Raw genomic sequence first — 20,236 nt, forward strand, 5'->3', positions numbered from 1 at the left:
TGTTAGCTTTAAAAGTCTACAAATAACTCTCAAGCATCTCCTTTGTGCACTACATGATCAGTTCAACATGTGACTATGCGAATAACAAAACTAGAAGAGGAATCCACTTATGAACAAGTGTGGTAAAGATACGTGTAGCATTAAGTTAAGATATACCTAGTGAAAAATAATTCACTATAAACACTAACTTAAAGGAAGCTTTTAGATTATTCAAGAATGACAAATTAGACAACTTCAAGCTAAGCTTTGTGGAGAACTCCAAAACATTCTAGAGTTTGTAAGAAACTAAGAGTCAAGAAAATTTTAGAGGTTGTAAGAGGGTAGTAATTACGAACATTTTAGAACCTGTAAGAAAGAAAGTAGTATAAATACAACATAATGCTATGCTTTATGTACAAGAATAGAAAAGACAAATAATTAAAGAGTTATCTTCTTGTCCAATTCTCTCCTCTATTTCAACATAGAATATATATATTCAGTATCATTCGAAGGATTATATTATACAGTTGAATTTAAACATGATCAAATTACATGTGTACTATAAGTCACTTAGAGCTTACACACAAAAGGAGAGAACTTACATATTTGACATATTTATTAATTAGCATAATCATGATTAGTGTTGGGAGACAAATGGTTTAGGAGGCATGGGCACTTCTTCTGAGCTCCCTATAAGCATATGAAGAACTCTAGTCATGGTAGGCCTTTCAGTTGGACTCCATTGAATACACCATAAAGCCACCTTAGAGAGCTTTTGTAATATTTCTCCATCATTTTGCTTCATCTCCATTGTCAATACCAAGTCTTGTCTTTCAACTAGTCGATCATACACCCATTCTGGATAATAAATCTCACTCTCTCTTCCTATTTCGGGATCATGATTTTTTCGGCCTCCTATCATCTCCAGTAACAACATACCAAAACTATAGACATCAGATTTATATGACACATTCCCAAAATTTCTACAATACATCTCAGGAGCAATATATCCCATTGTGCCTCTCGCAGCAGTCATTGTCACGATACTAATCTCCTTTGAGCAAAGCTTTGCTAGTCCAAAGTCTGAAATCTTTGGATTTAAATCATAATCCAATAGAATGTTATGTGGCTTAATATCAAAATGCAAAATACGTTGTTCACATCCCTGATGTAAATACTCAATGCCTCGAGCAATGCCTATTGCAATGTTCAACAATTTTTCCATGCTCAATGGTTTCTTGCTTCCTTTATCTTGTCTTGAGAAAATATACTTCTCCAAGGACTCGTTTGGCATGAACTCGTAGATGAGAGCACGAGTTGATGCTCTGAGCAAAATCCCAATAAGCGAGTAATGTTAATATGATGAATCCTTCCAATGGTTGCAACTTCATTTATGAATTCTTGACCCTCCCCTTTTGAACTCTCGAGCATCTTAACTACTACTGGAATACCGTTCGATAGCTCCCCTTTGTACACACTTCCATATCCACCTTGTCCCAACTTATTCTTGAACCTCATTGTGATGTTAGCGTGTGTCATTCTGTTTATGGTAGATATAAATTATGGTAGATATTACAGCTGTAAATATTCGTTCCCATAATAGATTAGCTGTAATCATGCCCCATATCATGTATAGCCAAATATAGGTCCTTGAATCTCTCTATGTGGTTGTATATATATCAGATACAATTACTGAATAAAATTGCACTTTTGATTTCTATTAACCTACATGGTATCAGAGCGACCTTGAGTTTTTTTCTGTGGAGGCTTCTTCTTCTCCAAATCATGGACGACCAAACCATGATTATTAAATCTACGACAATACCCATTACCACCAACAATACTACTGAATCCACGACAATACCCATAACCATCAAGCTGACCAACTCCAACTATGCCTTATGGTCTCAAATAGTTGAGATGTATATCTCAGGCAAAGACAAACTGGGATATATCAACGGAGATATTTCACAACCCTCGGACACAGACCCATCCTTTCGGAAATGGCGAACAGAGAATGCCATCGTAAAGGGATGGTTGATTAATTCCATGGAACCATCATTGGTCGGAAACTTCATTCGATTTGTCACAGCCAAACAGGTTTGGGATTCTATTGCTACAACCTTCTATGATGGTTCTGACTCGTCTCAGGTTTATGATCTACGGCGGCGTGTGTCTCGAATGCGACAAGAGGGTGGATCCCTTGAGAAATATTATAATGATCTACAAGGATTATGGCGGGAGATTGACTTCCGCCGGCCAAACCCGATGGAGTGTGCACGTGATATACAGAAATATAATTCCATTGTCCAAGAAGAAAGGGTGTATATATTTCTAGATGGATTAGATGAGAGGTTTGATAACATCAGAAGTGATGTTTTAGAGCTAAAGCCGTTCCCTACAATTGAGCAAGCCTATGCCTTTGTAAGAAGAGAAGATACCCGCAAAAGTGTTTTGACATCAGAAATTAATTCTAATGGTGCTGTCATGGCTACTAAAGGCATCAGAGCATACCAGCCACATCTAGTAAGGAATGGATCCACGGTTAAATCCAAAGGCCAACCAGAAGGGGGAAAGTGTTCTCATTGTGGCAATACGAGACACACTCGCGATGTATGCTTCAAACTACATGGCTATCCGGACTGGTGGCATGAGCTACAAGCCAAGAAGAAACAGGAGAAGGAGAATTCCGTTGGAAACACAGGGCGTGTTGCTGTAGCTGTTGCAGAACCCCACCTATCTCTCATTCCTATCAAAGACCCATCTGCTCTAGATGGCGATGGAGGTAACTCTGGACAAGCTCTTTATATCTCTAAGAAGTCAAGTACCTGTGAGTGGATTATTGATTCCGGGGCTACCGATCACATGACTTTTGACTCTAGTGATTTTTCTAAAATCACACCTCCAAGACGAACTTATGTTACCAATGCCAACGGAGTTGCACATCCAGTTACTGGAGCCGGCACAGTTTCAATATCACCCTCTCTTTCTCTATCTCACACCTTATTAGTTCCATCTTTGTCAAATAAATTGATGTCAGTCAGTCAAATCACTGATGAATTGAATTGTATTGTGCTAATGTATCCGAAATTCTGTCTTTTCCAGGATATTCTCAGCAAGGAGATAATTGGGCGTGGTACTAAGAGAGGGGGGTTGTATTACATCGATGACTTCAGTTATGGTCGCGCAAATAATGTTAGTAACCAAGAAGAACATGTTTGGCTATGGCATCAACGGTTGGGGCATCCGTCATTCGGTTATTTACGGCATTTAATTCCAGATTTATTTTCTCATTCCAGCTATGAAACTTTAAGATGTGAAACTTGTATTTTGGCAAAAAGTCATAGAGTTTGTTATCCACCAAAGATGAAGAAAACTGATGTTCCTTTCTCTTTGATACACTCTGATGTTTGGGGACCCTCACCAATCACCACTTCTTCTGGATTTCGTTGGTTTTTGATTATTGTTGATGATTGTACTCGCATGACATGGCTCTACCTGATGAAGAGTAAAGATGAAGTTTTCTCTATTTTTCAATCATTTCACGCTATGATACAGACTCAATTTGCTGCTACTATTAAGGTCTTTCGGTCAGATAATGGAAAAGAGTTTGTCAACAATAAATTTCGAGCATATTTTCAACAACATGGAATTATCCAGGAAACATCTTGTCCACAAACTCCACAGCAAAATGGTATTGCAGAACGGAAGAACCGACATATTTTAGAAACGGCACGTGCACTTCTTCTTGGCACCAATGTACCGAGCCGTTATTGGGATGATGCTGTTGCTACTGCAGTATACCTGATGAACAGGATGCCTTCAAAAATTCTTGAGTTTAAGACCCCTGTGCAGGTTATGTCTACTCATGTATCTTTGCCTTCCATCCTCATGCTTCCTCCGCGTGTGTTTGGGTGTGTGGCCTTCGTCCATTTGCATAGAAGCCAACGAACAAAACTTGATCCATGTGCCATTCGATGTGTGTTTTTGGGCTATGGATTGCATCAGAAAGGATACCGGTGTTTTGATCCCATTAATCGTCGCATGTATACTTCTATGGATGTGACTTTTTTGGAATCTGAGCCTTTCTTCCAAGTAGCAATACCAAACTCTGCTCTTCAGGGGGAGATTACAAGTGAAGAGCCAAGTTGGTTCTTAGCAGGTGAAAGAATAGTAGCAACTGAAAATGGCGGTGCAGATGCAACACAAGAAATTCCCGCCGAAGTAGCACCAGGAATCAACGTTGAAACTGATGAACACATGACCAGTGACGCCAACCAACCATATGAAGAAATACAACCTGCCCCCTCTCTTATGCTAGAACCAACGCCTGAAGAAACTCCCACTACTGAGAATATTCCTGAGGTAAGCACTCCTATCATTCACTCTAAATATAACAACTTGGGTATCTCTGGTTATGATTTACCTAGCAGAGCCAATAGAGGAATTCCGCCAAAGAGGTACTCTCCTGATGAGCATGAAAGAAGATCCAAATATCCAGTTGCAAACTATGTGTCCACCCAGAGCTTACCTACTATCATCAAGGAATTTACACAAACATTATCCTCTCATCACATCCCAAACAGTATTGAAGAGGCCCTAACTGATCCAAAGTGGGCACGAGCAGTCCAGGAAGAGCTAGAGGCGTTACAGAAGAACAAAACTTGGAAGTTGGTTCCTCCATTGGAACAAAAAAAACCTGTGGGATGTAAGTGGGTGTTCACTATTAAATACAAAGCCGATGGATCAATTGACCGGTACAAAGCACGGCTCGTGGCTAAGGGATTTACGCAAACTTATGGCGTGGATTACTCGGAGACATTCTCACCAGTTGCTAAATTGAATACTGTCAGAGTATTATTATCATTGGCGGCAAATTTAGACTGGCCCTTACACCAGTTTGATGTGAAGAACGCCTTTCTCCATGGCGATCTTGAAGAAGAAGTTTATATGGAAATTCCACCTGGCTATGCAGTTTCCTCTGGGGAAAGAATGGTCTGTAAATTGGAAAAAGCTCTGTACGGATTAAAACAGTCGCCACGTGCCTGGTTCGGGAGATTTAGCTCGGCCATGAAAAAGTATGGATATTATCAAAGCAACTCAGACCACACACTCTTTCTAAAGCGCCGAGAAAAGAAGGTGACTGCTTTGCTCGTCTATGTTGATGACATGATTATCACAGGTAATGACGTGAATGAGATCTCCGACCTAAAAAAACAACTATCGAGTGAGTTCGAAATAAAAGATCTTGGAGGTCTAAAATATTTCCTAGGGATTGAGGTTGCAAGGTCAAAAAGAGGTATATTTTTGTCCCAGCGGAAATATGTGTTGGATTTGCTAGCAGAAACAGGGTTGTTGGAGTGCAAGCCGGTAGATACTCCAATATCTCAAGGTCATAAACTTGGGTTAGCTTCAGATGAAGCTCCAGTAAATAAGGGAAGGTACCAAAGGCTAGTAGGGAAGTTGATTTATTTGTCTCACACTCGTCCTGATATTGCATACGCGGTAAGTGTGGTGAGTCAATTTATGCATTGTCCAAAGCAGAGCCATATGGATGCAACACTTCGGATTCTTCACTATCTAAAAGGCTCCCCAGGGAAAGGCTTAATATTCACAAAGAATGGTCACTTGAATGTTGAAGGCTACACGGACGCTGATTGGGCAGGCAATGTTCTGGATCGAAAATCAACCTCAGGATACTTTACTTTTGTAGGTGGAAACCTAGTGACTTGGAGGAGCAAGAAGCAAAAGGTGGTAGCGTTGTCTAGTGCTGAAGCTGAGTTCAGAGGGATGGCTAAAGGACTTTGTGAACTTCTGTGGCTACGTAAGTTATTAATGGAGATTGGCTTTGATCCTGCCTCTGAGATGAGTTTATTTTGTGACAACAAAGCTGCAATTGATATTGCTCGCAATCCAGTTCAACATGATCGCACAAAACATGTTGAGGTAGATAGGCACTTCATAAAGCAGAATCTCGAAGAGGGAATCATAAGGTTTCCATTCGTCAAGTCAGAAGACCAACTAGCAGATGTGCTCACCAAAGCAGTGTCCTATAAACAATTCAGTGACTCACTTGACAAGTTGGGTGTTGCAGATATCTTTGCACCAACTTGAGGGGGAGTGTTAGCGTGTGTCATTCTGTTTATGGTAGATATAAATTATGGTAGATACTACAGCTGTAAATATTCGTTCCCATAATAGATTAGCTGTAATCATGCCCCATATCATGTATAGCCAAATATAGGTCCTTGAATCTCTCTATGTGGTTGTATATATATCAGATACAATTACTGAATAAAATGTGCACTTTTGATTTCTATTAACCTACAAACCCACTGCCTTTGACTCCCATAATTGCCAAGGCACGGAATAGGTCCGGTGATCCAATACTGATCATCTGTTGCTATTTCACTCGAGCAGTTCATCAACTTATAGTTGTCGTAGTCGTCGTTTTGGTAGTGGTAGTAGGATTCCAGTTGGTAAAGTAAGGCGGTGACATTGGTGGAGGTGAGCTTTTGCATTGGACACTGAGCCCATTCATCGCCTTCTACCTTGATTCTAATAAAATCAGTGTCGAATTTGATGATCTTGCAGAGCCCTAAACTAGGAAGCGTGATGATGGCGTCACCGGCAGCGGAGCATGAGACCTCCAAGCCCTGAACGCCGCAGTACGCAGGAGACGAGTTCAGGCGAAAGGGATATCTGATATGTATTCCTCCGCAGGTGGAATTAGTTTCGCAATCCTCGATAAACTCCTCTCTCTCATCCCCCTCGAGATCCTGACCCCAAATTTGAATGGATTCGGAATCATGGAGAAGCAGTAGGGATCCATCAGTGCTGCAAGGGGGACAATAGGCTACATTGCTCCGGAGTTGTATCTCGAAGCTTTGGAAAAATCTCTTTCAAATCAGATGTTTACAGTTTCGGGATGCTACTGATGGAAATGGCTGGAAGGCGAAGAAATGTGGATCCTCACGCAGGGAATTCAAGTCGAGTTTACTATCCATCATGGGTTTATGATAAATTGACTCGACCTGCACAAGAGGTCGAAATTGTTGAGGAGTTTGAGATACAAAACTTAGAGAAGAAGTTGGCAATAGTTGGATTGTGGTGCATTCAAATGAGGCCGTTCTGATAGACCAACTATGACTAGAGTTATTGAGATGTTAGAAGTTGAGGATGTTGATTGTCTTCCAATCCCACCCAAGCCCTTCTTTTCATCAGGAGGGGATTCAGTTGCAATAACAAAACCTAGTTTAGGTTTAATTTCTAGTAGTGAATTATCAAACAAAACTTAGCTTTGATTCAATTGTCACCATGATGAGTTATCTGTGGTGCGAATAACAAAACTAGAGGGGAATCCACTTATGAACAATGTGGTATTGTTATAAGATTACCTAGTGAAAAATAATTCACTATAAACACTAATTTAAAGGAAGCTTATAGATTATTCAAGAATGACAAATTAGACAACTTCAAGCTAAGCTTTGTGGAGAACTCCAAAACATTCTAGAGTTTGTAGAAACTAAGAGTCAAGAAAACCATGTTGTTAGAGGGTAGTAATGGAATATTTTAGAACCTGTAAGAAAGAAAGTAGTATAAATACAACATAATGTCATGCTTTATGTACAAGAATAGAAAAGACAAATAATTAAAGAGTTGTCTTCTTGTCCAATTCTCTCCTCTACTTCAACATAGAATATATATATTCAGTATCATTCGAAGGGATACAGTTGAATTTAAACATGATCAAATTACATGTGTACTATAAATCACTTAGAGCTTACACACAAAAGGAGAGAACTTACTTGCATATTTGACATATTTATTAATTAGCATAATCATGATTAGTGTTGAGAGACAAATGGTTTAGGAGGCATGGGCACTTCTTCTGAGCTCCCGATAAGCATATGAAGAACTCTAGTCATGGTAGGCCTTTCAGTTGGACTCCATTGAATACACCATAAAGCCACCTTAGAGAGCTTTTGTAATATTTCTCCATCATTTTGTTCCATCTCCATTGTCAATACCAAGTCTTGTCTTTCAACTAGTCGATCATATACCCATTCTGGATAATAAATCTCACTCTCTCTTCCTATTTCGGGATCATGATTTTTTCGGCCTCCTATCATCTCCAACAACAACATACCAAAACTATAGACATCAGATTTATATGACACATTCCCAAAATTTCTACAATACATCTCAGGAGCAATATATCCCATTGTGCCTCTCGCAGCAGTCATTGTCACAATACTAATCTCCTTTGAGCAAAGCTTTGCTAGTCCAAAGTCTGAAATCTTTGGATTTAAATCATAATCCAATAGAATGTTATGTGGCTTGATATCGAAATGCAAAATACGTTGTTCACATCCCTGATGTAAATACTCAATGCCTCGAGCAATGCCTATTGCAATGTTCAACAATTTCTCCATGCTCAATGGTTTCTTGCTTCCTTTGTCTTGTCTTGAGAAAATATACTTCTCCAAGGACTCATTTGGCATGAACTCGTAGATGAGAGCACGAGTTGATCCTTCTGAGCAAAATCCCAATAAGCGAGTAATGTTAATATGATGAATCCTTCCGATGGTTGCAACTTCATTTATGAATTCTTGGCCCTCCCCTTTTGAACTCTCGAGCATCTTAACTGCTACCGGAATACCATTCAATAGCTCCCCTTTGTATACACTTCCATATCCACCTTGCCCCAACTTATTCTTGAACCTCATTGTGATCTTTCTAATATCAGAAAAAGAGTATCGAGTTGGTTTTGCATCACCATATGTTGTTAGAAATTGTTCGACCTTGAAACGAATTTCTTGATCCTTTTGAGACTGCTTCAATATGTACAATATAATAAGAGATGCTAATACAACTACAAGACCACCTACACATGTTCCTGCATAGAAGAAACGAATCATTCAAAAGATTTTTTCAGAAAGAATCAATAAACTAGTAATATTATAAAATCTATATTTAGTTCTAATATAATGTAGAATTTATTTTCTCAATATTAAAATGGTACAAGGACTCACCAACTATGAGCCCAATGTTTTTGTTGTTCCTGTAAATAAAGGAAAGCAAACAATATATCAGTAATGATTTAAATTTTTTTCATCCAACTATTATTACATCACGAACACACACGAGTTCATATTTTAATTATCTAAAGATGTGCTACTTTTGAAGTTAAAATTTTTGTTTAAATTGGTTTAAAATTTTACAATTTAACTTCTTAAAGTATCAGTATCATATCTAGCTAGTTGGGTTACTCCAAATTAATGACGAAGTTAATTACCTTAGTATTTTGTTATATATGTTATTGAACAAGAGAATATATATAAAGGAATTACGTGAGAATGATGGAATGAAGATTACCATGGATAATTAAGCAGCTAGTTTGGTTTCTTCTGCGGCTAAATCCACATTGCTTTCCTTCTCTATCGCAGTCTCTGCACATCTCCCATTCCGGAATATTAAGAGATACATCCATCTGTAGCGTTTGAATGAATCCCTGAACCTGATCTCCAAACGTTCGTCCGCCTGCATATCCGATCCAACCACCCATTCCAGTGCCCACGCATCCTGACGGGAGCTGGTCCATGGAAGCCGAAGCATCCGCTGCATAAACCCACTGCCTTTGACTCCCATTGCCAAGGCACGGAATGGGTCCGGTGATCCAATCCAGATCTGTTGCTATTTCACTCGAGCAGTTCACCAGCTTATAGTGGTGTAGTAGTCGTAGTAGGATTCCAGTGGTAAATTGAGCCGGTGAGATTGGTGGAGGTGAGCTTTTGCATTGGACACTGAGCCCATTCATCGCCTTCTACCTTGATTCTAATAAAATAAGTGTCCAATTTGATGATCTTGCAGGGCCCTAAACGAGGAAGCGTGATCATGGCGTCACCGGCAGCAGAGCATGAGACCTCCAAGCCCTGAACGCCGCAGTAGGCAGGAGTCGAGTTCAGGCGGAAGGGGTATCTGATATCTATTCCTCCTCCGCAGGTGGACTTAGTTTGGCAATCCTTGATGAACTCCTCTCTCTCCTGCCCCTCCAGAGTTGGTCCTGTAAATTAAAGAAATTAGCAAACAATCAGTAGTTAGTAATGATTTAAATTCTTTTCATCCAACTATTAATTAATATTATTGTATCACAAGTTCATATTTTATTCAAAGAGATGTGTTACTTTTGAAGTTAAATAGTGGATGGAGCCAACATAATAATGTAGAAAAAATTCAGTTTAAAATTTTATTAAATTCTCAAAGTAGCATGCATATTTACTTGTCTTAAATATATATTATCATTAAGGGGCCAAGGTTTATGTTCAAAAAGTTACATATAGTTATTAAAAATATATAAAAATGGCAAAGATAGATAGCTTAATATTATTTTATCATGTTATTGACCAAATATAAAGGAACGCGAGAATTGAATGATGATGGAATGAAGGGCCTCGTACTCATTAAGCAGGCAGTTTGGTTTCTTCTGCGGCTAAATCCACATTGCTTTCCTCTGTATCCGCAGTCTATGCACATCTCCCATTCCGGAATATTAAGAGATAGATCCATCTGTAGCGTTTGAATGAATCCCTGAACCTGATCTCCAAACGTTCGTTTGTCTTGCATATCCGATCCAACCACCGATTCCAGTGCCCACGCATCCTGACGGGAGTCCATGGAAGCCGAAGCATCCGCTGCATAAACCCACTGCCCTTGACTCCCATTGCCAAGGCACGGAATGGGTCCGGTGATCCAATCCGGATCTGTTGCTATTTCACTCGAGCAGTTCACCAGCGTATAGTTGGTTGTAGTAGTAGTAGTCCAGATGGTAAATTGAGCCGTTGAGATTGGTGGAGCTAAGCTTTTGCAGTGGACACTGAGCCCATTCATCGCCTTCTACCTTGATTCTAACTGAATAAGTGTCCAAGTCGACGATCTTGCAGGGCCCTAAACGAGGAAGCGTGATGATGGCGTCACCGGCAGCGGAGCATGAGACCTCCAAGCCCTGAACGCCGCAGTACGCAGGAGTCGAGTTCAGGCGGAAGGGGTATCTGATATCTATCCCTCCGCAGGTGGAATTAGTTTCGCAATCCTCGATAAACTCCTCTCTCTCTCTCCTCCCCCTCGAGATCCTGAGCCCAAATATGAATGGCTTTGGAAGCATGGAGAAGCAGTAGGAGAAGGCAGAGTAGGCGATTCATGGTGAAATTAGCTAGATTAAGGGAGGGGGAGGGGGAGGTGAAAAGCTTCCCATTCGAGTTGGGAATTTAAGAGGATTCATGACAACTTGTGTGTGGAAGTCAAAGTCAACAATGACTTCGGTAGAGGACATTTCTACTGCTTAATTAATTTAGACTTAATTTTCCACACGTAATATCTTTATCATTGTGGAAATATTGAAAATTACTACTACATGTAAATTCCAAGAAACTTGAGTTGACAAGGACTTTGATTTGCTGAATCTTCTTCTTAAACAATGTAAGAAATGTATTACATTGGCATTTATTTAGTCATACTCGATTATTAGATAAAATTCCAAAATATTCCATGGACATGGAGGGAAGGTGGCTTCCAATTAAAGAGCTAGGAAGCATGATGAGTGCATGTATGCAACTTGTGTGTGGAAGTCAAGGTAAACAATGACTTTTGCTTAGCACTAGAGGACGTTGGCACGTAATTAATTTAGACTTAATTTTTCCACACATATTGTCTTTATCATTGTGGAAAGTTTCTGCAACTTGTAAATTTTAGGAAGCTCAACTTGACAAAGACTTAGATTTTTAAGTGGCAAATTTCAAGAATTGAGAATCTTCTTCTCACTTCAGCAATAATGTAAGAAAGGATTGCATTGTCATTTATTTAGTCATACTCGATGATTATTGGAGGAATCATGATGAGTGCTGCGACTTGTAATGGAAGTCAACGTCAACAATGACTTGTGTTGAGGACTGGATTGGAGGACGTTGTCTCATAATTAATTTAGATTTAATTTTCCACACGTATTGTCTTTATTTGTGGAAATTTTGCTGTTTGTAAATTCCAAAGACAAAGACTTTGATTTTTCAAGAATTAACTTACAGGTTGAATCTTCTCCTTAAATAATGTAAGAAAGGTATTACATTAGTATTTATTTAGTCATACTCGATTATTTGTGAAAATGCCAAACTTTTATTGCAGCTGTTTCCTTTTGAATTTTTTATTCATTAATATTAATATTGTTGATCAATGTGATTCTATCCCAAATTGATATCGACTCGGTGAAATATGTTGATTCATCAATATGATAACGATAAAATACCCTATTGTCCTTGATTTGCTTGCTTGAAGCGTCTGGCACGACACTCAGTCAACATTTACTAAAGTCGTTTCAGACTACAAGTAAACGTTGACTGACCAGCAAAATAAACGTGATTGCCAGATCAATTTCCAATTGTTGTAGTCTAGATTCCCTTGAGATAGATGGAGAGGACATCTGCCAAGAACAGCTCTCGCTCCCTTTGCATGGCCATGGCCTTCAAAGCATCATGGCGCAGCTACTACGCTCTGCTTCTGCTGCTACTCTTCCTCCTCCTCCTGTCCCAGGCTGCTGTTACAACTACGGGGCAGCAGCAGCAGCAGGAGCCAAGAAGCTTGTCCTCCCTTCTCTTGCGGTCTGCTCCACAATTTCAGCCACCCATTTCGTCGAACAACTGATCCGCCTCAGTGCGGGGATCGGAGGTTCGAGCTCACCTGCGACGGCAATAAATCCACCATCTCCATCGGCTCCACACACTACTTGATCACTCAGCTATCGTACGAAAACTACACAATCCGCTTGGTGGATCCGAACTTTGCAAGTGGAAGCTGTGGCCTCCCTTCCCAATCTTTGTCGCCGTCCAATATTTCAAACTCTGGCTTCGACCATTACCCATATGGTTGGTGGGCAAGTTTCATGAGTTGTACGAGAAGAATCGAGGGTCAGAGTTGGTATCAGCTCGTTCCTTGCTTGAGCAATAACAACACTTTTGTCTATGTCGTCGTTGCAGATGAAGGATTTAGCTTCTCATACCTTTATCCATCATGTCATTTTGTGTCGATGATTCCAGCGGCAGAAGTGCGATCATTTCCAAGGGATCCATTCCGGATTCTACAAAATGGATTTGATTTGCTTGTCGATGACACAATCTTTGATCGGAAACCTATAATCCACAGTGAAGCTTGTCCTGCTTTCTCTTGCGGTCTGTTCAACAACATCGGCCACCCATTTCGTCGAACAACTGATCCGCCTCATTGCGGGGATCGGAGGTACGAGCTCACCTGCGAGGGCAACAAATCCACCATGTCCATCGGCTCCACCCACTACTTGATCACTCAGATTAGTCAGAGATCGTACGTACACTGAGGGATCGTACGAATACAACAGCATCAACTTGGTGGATCCGAACTTTGCAAGTGGAAGCTGTGGCCTCCCTTCCCAATCTTTGTCACCGTCCAATATTTCAAGCTCTGGCTTCGACGACTCATATGGTCGGTGGGCAAGTTTCATGAATTGTACGAGAAGAATCGAGGGCCAGAGTTTGTATCAGCCCGTTCCTTGCTTGAGCAACAACAACACTTTTGTCTATGTCGTCGTTGCATATGAGGGATATAGCTTGTCATACCTTTATCCATCATGTCAATTTCTGTCGATGATTCCAGCGACATATGACGAATTCTCAACAAGGGATGCATTCCACATTCTTCAAAAGGGATTTGATTTGTCTTTCGATATCAAACCCCTTAATTGGACATATATAATCCACCAATGTCTGAATGAATCCAAAAGGTAATTGAATGCCATTCTGATCTGTCCAAGTAGCTGATCACCAAGTGACTGATCATGAGTAAAAGACGAAAACAGAGTCCTTTCGTAGCTGTGCAACTCTTGGGACAAATTTAAGCTCTTAGAATGCTATTTTTTTTCCCATTTACTGAACAGATGCGCCAAAAATGTTTTCCATTATGAATATTGGATAAACAAGAATGCTATTTTTCTTTTTCAAATTGCATGCAGCTATCTGACTCCATTTTTAAACTAATCTCACGCAGAATGTTCTTTGAACAAGTAAGAAGCAAGTCAAATCCTCAGGAAAGTTTTCTCCCTCGTGAGTAGTGAGATACACTTTGCATCTTGCATAGGACGGCTACTACTACATCGGGACTTCGAATACTCGAATCGTAATTGCTGTATTGGTACTTGTCCAGATTGTGCAGCTCTTATTAGGTACAATTAAGATCTTCTTGCTAGCCCTCCCTCCCTCCATTCCATGTATCTGAAAGTAACACTTGTTTTTTTTGTTTCTTTATGCAGTTTTATTGATACTGGGGCGATTTGTCATAGCGCCTATGATAGTTTGGTTCTTGCTCGGTTACAAACTATGGAACAGGCGAGTCTCAGTTGACCTTATAGAGAAGTTTCTTCGGCGCCAGGAAACGCTGATGCCGACGAGATATGCCTACTCTGAACTCATAGCCATCACCAGGCATTTCAGAGAGAAGCTCGGCCAAGGAGGCTTTGGCTCAGTCTTCAAAGGGGAACTTCTCGGGGGTCGTTTTGTTGCAGTTAAAATGTTAGGCAATTCCAAATGCAACGGCGATGACTTCATCAATGAAGTTTCCACCATTGGAAGGATTCATCATGTGAACGTCGTCCGGCTAGTTGGATATTGCTCCGACGGATCAAAGAGAGCTTTGGTTTACGAGTACATGCCTAATGGCTCGCTCGACAAGTACATTTTTGCTCCCGATGGAACAAATGGTCACTCTTTCACCTCTGAAAAACTCATTCAGATAGCAATTGGCATTGCACGGGGCATCGATTACTTACATCAAGGATGTGATATGCAGATTCTACACTTTGACATCAAGCCTCACAATATACTCATAGACCATAATTTCACTCCGAAAATCTCTGACTTTGGACTCGCAAAATTATACCCAAAGACTAATACTCTAGTATCCATCAGTGCTGCAAGGGGGACGATCGGCTACATTGCTCCGGAGTTAGTATCTCGAAGCTTTGGAAAAATCTCTTTCAAATCAGATGTTTACAGTTTCGGGATGCTACTAATGGAAATGGCTGGAAGACGAAGAAATGTGGATCCTCACGCAGGGAATTCAAGCCGAGTTTACTATCCATCATGGATTTATGATAAATTGACTCGACCTGCACAAGAGGTCGAAATTGTTGAGGAGTTTGAGATACAAAATTTAGAGAAGAAGTTGGCAATAGTTGGATTGTGGTGCATTCAAATAAAGCCATCTGATAGACCAACCATGACGAGTGTTATTGACATGTTAGAAGTTGAGGATGTTGATTGTCTTCCAATCCCACCCAAGCCCTTCTTTTCGTCAGCAGGGGATTCAGCTGCAATAACAAAACCTAGTTTAGGTTTAATTTCTAGCAGTGAATTATCTGTGGTTTCAGAGTGAACAACTATATTTTTTCTGATAGTATATATATGCTTGATGAACTAGCAATATGGAAAATAACTTGGTGTGATGGACGTTATATGTATATATATTGTTTTATGGAGATGTAACGTGGATTGTGGTATGTATTTATAATGTTTTAATAATTGTTATTGTGGATTGTATTATAGATTGTATTTTGCTTTAGAAATTAAGCTTTTATATTATTGACGTGGAGTGTATACTATATCTTGGCAAACAAAAATATATTCTTTATTTTTAAAATCAATCTACCATGTTGTTTGATTACAACATAAATAAATAAATACAATTTAAAATAATTTTTTTAAAGATAAGATTTCAAGATTTTATGTCTTATTTTTTTAAAAAAATTATTTTCAAAATCTTGTTGATATTAAAGATTTTAATAGGTTCCCTTTTAATTGAACGGAGTTAAAATCGGAGATAATCAGCGCCCACAACGACCACCCAGACCGTTTTGTCCTGAAGCGAAACCTTTTGCCTCAGTTATCATCCAATAAAGCATCGGGTACACCGTGGTGTGAACGTTAGCGGTGCCATCTCTTACTTCGCGAGAAGTTCGATATACTATAACGGAGTTAAAATCGGAGATAATCAGCACCCAAATATATCCACCCACAATTTTATCCCGAATGTAAGCCATTTTCCTCACCCATCAACCAATAAATAATCGCGTACATTGTCATGTAGAATTTGCGGTGCCATCTCTTAATTCGCGAGAAGTTCCCAACCCAGTTCTGGATTTGTGCGTGGCGCCTGCTTTCGAAGGTCCGCCATTTCCCTCCCTCCTTCGTATGATCTTATTCATAAAACCAATTTGGCAATTCCTGGAAACCTCGATCTCAATCCGCGTCCGTTTCCTCCTCAGAAAATCTCTTGGCATGGCCGCCGATCCTCTCCTTTCCGGCGATCCGAAATTCACGGTAAGTTCTAGTTTCGATGCTTTCTAGGGTTTGCTCGAGTTTTCTCGTTGTTCTACTTCGCGTTTCACCCAATTATAGCCGCCGAATTTTTGTCTCCTGCGTCTTATTTAGGCCCTCGATCAGATAGGTGGACGAAGTTCTTTCTTTTCCCCTTCTCCTGTGTGTGAACGACCCCGTCCTGGTGGTGAGATTTCGGCCTCATGGTCTTATCCGGTAGTTATTTAATTGCTGTTTTTTTTTTTTATAAAGTTTCCATCTTGGTGTGATATTGATGGGTTCAGGGGGCTGGCCTCAAGAACTTGGGGAATACGTGCTTTCTTAATGCGGTTCTGCAGTGCCTCACGCATACGGTGCCCTTTGTGCAGAAGATTCGCATGACGGGTCACTCTCCTTGCTTCCGTGGTATGAGACTGTGGATTGCCTTTTGGTCCGCCGATTGCTCTTTCATTTTGACTTCTCTAACATTAGTGCATTGCTGTTGGTGAACATGCAGGAGCTAATGGGGATTTCTGCTCATTGTGTGCTATGAAACAGCACATCAACAGATGTTTGTTGTTGCCCGGATTTGTTATCTCACCAGTAAATTTTGCTGAAAACTTAAGCAGTATCCTCGTTCCTATGTCATTTCAGATAATATTGTTCTGGGCTTTTGATTTTTTGTCTTCTTCTGTGCTTAATATCTGCTTGTATAGCTGCATGAGATTTATCTATAAATTGAGTCGGTATATTTGAAGTAAATATCATCATCGAATTGATATTCTACCTTGGATCTCGTCACTAGTTTATTTATTTTGCCATTATATATTTCCAAGCATCTCCACATGAACATAAGCTAGTTAGATAAAGTTTAACAACTTCTGATTTTAGTACTGGCATGAAACTACAAGTTTTTTCTTTGATGTAGATTTAACTGCCTATTTTGACGAGATTATATATTTTCTAACTTCTCTAGCCAGATTTAATTTTTATTTTTTAGTTAGTCATATGCAATAAAAAATGTGGAATTTAATATGCAATAAAAACTCATGTATCTTGGTTTTTATTTTTTATTTTTTACAGTGCCTAATAACTGATCTGGGATCTATGTGGAATTTACCTATTCGTCTAGTTAATATATTTGATCTATCATCATCTAGGTGATATTCGACACTAATTCATATTTTCATGCTTCTTTCAGTTTATTGTTGAAAGAAGACAAATGTTTTGTTTCGCTTTGACCATTAGTTAAATAAAGTTAAACAGCTTGTGATGTAGTAATAGCTCAAAGTTGCTAGTTTTATTTTGTATGTGCATTAACTGAACAAGTTGATAAGTAACTGCAATATAATAATTGTAACTTCTGATGCAGTATCTATCAGGCAAGTCTAGAGAGAATATCTAGATACTTTTATTTTGAACTAGCTTGAAGTAAATTCTTATGTCATGAGAGAACTGTTATGGGCAATAAAGTCTAGCAAGTTGATGTCTAACTTCCTATTTTATCTTGATATTAAATCTAGGTTATATTCTATCTTCTAGTATAGTACTAGCTTGAAGTTGCTAGTCTTAACTGTTACTTGCTTGACTTGCTGTTTTGTAGTATTTGGCTTGACTAATTTGGCATTGTCTGCTTTGATAGAAATTGCTAGTATCCCTATCTTTATACGTTAGCACAAATAAATAAACAAACAACCTTGTGAAGCATGGAGTACTTAACCTTTTGATTTATAGAAATATCACCTTATTTCCAATTAGGTCAGCAAGAAGATGCTCATGAATTCTTCCAATCATTGTTGGATAGAATCCATTCTTGCTGTCTTGGTAACAAATCTGAGGATTGGAAGTCTTCGCTAGATAAAGATAGCTTTGTTACACAAGTATTTGGAGGACGTCTTAGAAGTCAGGTAATTCTATATACGTCTTTGTTAATATGGATTTATGTTTGATTTTACCTTTCTTTTTTTCCCTCTTACATTTATATGATATTTTTTTTTGTTGTTTCAGCTACATTGTTGTGGTTGTGGCCACCTCTCGAACTCCTTCGAACCACATCTGGATCTTAGTTTGGAGATTGATAATGTTGACAGTGTTGTTAATGCCCTGGCATCCTTCACCAGGTTAGAAAAAATTGATGATTCTGAAATAAAATTAAATTGCAATGGATGCAAGTCGCAAGCCATAATGGAGAAGCAGCTCAAGTTGGACTTAGCACCAGAAGTTCTTGCACTACACTTGAAGAGATTTAAGAATGATGGAAATACATGCTACAAGATCTATGATTCAGTAGAATTTCCTTTGGAACTAGACTTGAGCTCATTCTTGAGTTGTCCTGTAGATGAGGTTTGTTTAAGTTGTGCTTCTTGTTGGTCATATGATTGTAAGAAAATTAAATTCTCATTCTCAATGACTAGTGCAGGTCCAGTGTAAGTATAATCTTTCTACGGTCCTGGTGCACGTTGGCTCTCCATATTCTGGGCATTACTATTGCTTCATTCGATCCTCTCCAAGCACATGGTATCTGATTAATGACCATAAGGTAACTTTTTACATCTATTGTGTTGAACTTTTGTTACAGTCATGATACTGGTTCTAACATTGTTGTTATTTGTAGGTGACTAGAGTTTCTGAGGCATTTGTACTAGAACAAGAAGCCTATGTACTCTTTTATGTTAAGCAAGGTGCATCATGCTGGTTCTCAAACTTTATGGACACAGAGAAGAAACATATTGAGGATGATATGAATGGCACTTCTCCGATATCCGTGCTTAATGGTCACGAAAGGTATCTTTCCTCTCCTACGAACAGTGAAGAATGTTCCAGCAGTTTGACAGAATATCCTGATGGCTATCAAAGTTTTGGCTCCAGCAACAATGTATCTCTAGTAGGCCATGTAGAAACTTCCCCTGTGGTACCAAATTGTGGCAATCCTGATAAGATTCTATCAGACAAATTTGTTACACATCTGACACTCCAAAGCAAGATGAAGGGGGAAGAGAATTCTGTTGGTGGTGATGATCGACCTCCAATAAAATCTGCCGGATGGTCCATGTCTGTCCAGGATGAGGATGTTTGGTTTGAAGATGAAATCACAGGTATGCTTTGAATCAACTATATTACTTGCGCTGTTATAGACTATTTTGCTCTCTTACAATTTCCATTCTTGTCATCCTACAGAAGACGAGAAGGATGACTTACCTCCAGCAGACGAATGTAAGACCACCAGTAAGCAAGCATACCAGCCTGTTGGCAACCAAACAGCTCCAGAGCCTATGAAAGATGATACCCAAGTGAACAAGGCATTTAACAGATTAATAAGGGGAATGCCTAAATCTCGGAGATCAGGCATTATGGCTTGTCTTGCTTCTCAGCATGAGTCCTCCAGAAAACGGCCTTTTAACTTGATTGAATCTGGTGGCAGCAAGAAAGCTAAAGTTCATCGAGGTGTGCATGATGATGGATCACAGCAAACGTCAAGAGCAATGTCTCAGGGCCTTAGTCCACATTCTATTAGATAAGGCTTGTTTGCTGAACGACCAAATATGAGCTGATTTCTTTTCTTTTTTCTTTTTTTTTAGAGTTTGTGTTACAGAGAATTTTGTTAATATCAGTGACCTTTCTTTTTGATGCAATGCATAGTTTTAATTTGTTCTAGAGTACTTGTTGCTAAATTATGCTTAGCTATCTCTACTACTGAATATTAACATTATGCTCAATGATATTGATGCTTGGCATATCCAATAGCTTCATGAAGCATGAAAGCTTGAAAAAAATTTTCCAGTAGCCTTGATAGTATCAATCTGTTCAACTGAGAAACTTATTATTTCTAAACATGTTTAATATGCTTCAACTTATGTTATCATGGTGTATGTTGAAAGCCTGGTTAA

General features: G+C 39.3%; 1 protein-coding gene and 3 pseudogenes across 1 annotated transcript; 2 read left to right on the plus strand and 2 right to left on the minus strand.

The window, feature by feature from the left end:
* Positions 1-507: 507 nt before the first annotated feature.
* On the minus strand, positions 508-6,986 carry LOC141821574 (rust resistance kinase Lr10-like; annotated as a pseudogene).
* Positions 6,987-7,717: 731 nt separating this feature from the next.
* LOC141822250 (rust resistance kinase Lr10-like) lies at positions 7,718-11,189 on the minus strand (annotated as a pseudogene).
* A 1,249-nt stretch (positions 11,190-12,438) lies between these two features.
* On the plus strand, positions 12,439-15,564 carry LOC141821838 (LEAF RUST 10 DISEASE-RESISTANCE LOCUS RECEPTOR-LIKE PROTEIN KINASE-like 2.1; annotated as a pseudogene).
* Positions 15,565-16,625: 1,061 nt separating this feature from the next.
* On the plus strand, positions 16,626-19,969 carry LOC141822106 (ubiquitin carboxyl-terminal hydrolase 21-like). Its single transcript, XM_074709532.1, has 7 exons — positions 16,626-16,775; positions 16,867-16,977; positions 18,084-18,256; positions 18,357-18,692; positions 18,769-18,888; positions 18,964-19,444; positions 19,527-19,969. Exons 1-7 carry the CDS (start codon positions 16,748-16,750, stop codon positions 19,865-19,867), a joined length of 1,590 nt encoding a protein of 529 aa, XP_074565633.1. The 5' UTR covers positions 16,626-16,747; the 3' UTR covers positions 19,868-19,969.
* The last annotated feature ends 267 nt before the right edge of the window (positions 19,970-20,236 follow it).

This window comes from Curcuma longa, chromosome 2, assembly GCF_044706935.1.
Source record: "Curcuma longa cultivar G26 ecotype Majalengka, Jawa Barat chromosome 2, ITB_CL_G26_1.1, whole genome shotgun sequence".
In the NCBI taxonomy this organism is placed as follows: domain Eukaryota; kingdom Viridiplantae; phylum Streptophyta; class Magnoliopsida; order Zingiberales; family Zingiberaceae; genus Curcuma; species Curcuma longa.

Bases quoted from the DNA above. Each gene is read 5' to 3' on its own strand.
- LOC141822106 (XM_074709532.1), top strand. From the start codon at position 16,748: ATGACGGGTCACTCTCCTTGCTTCCGTG. The intron at 16,776-16,866 runs GTATGAGACTGT...GTGAACATGCAG, and splicing joins TCACTCTCCTTGCTTCCGTG to GAGCTAATGGGGATTTCTGC. The intron at 19,445-19,526 runs GTATGCTTTGAA...GTCATCCTACAG, and splicing joins GTTTGAAGATGAAATCACAG to AAGACGAGAAGGATGACTTA.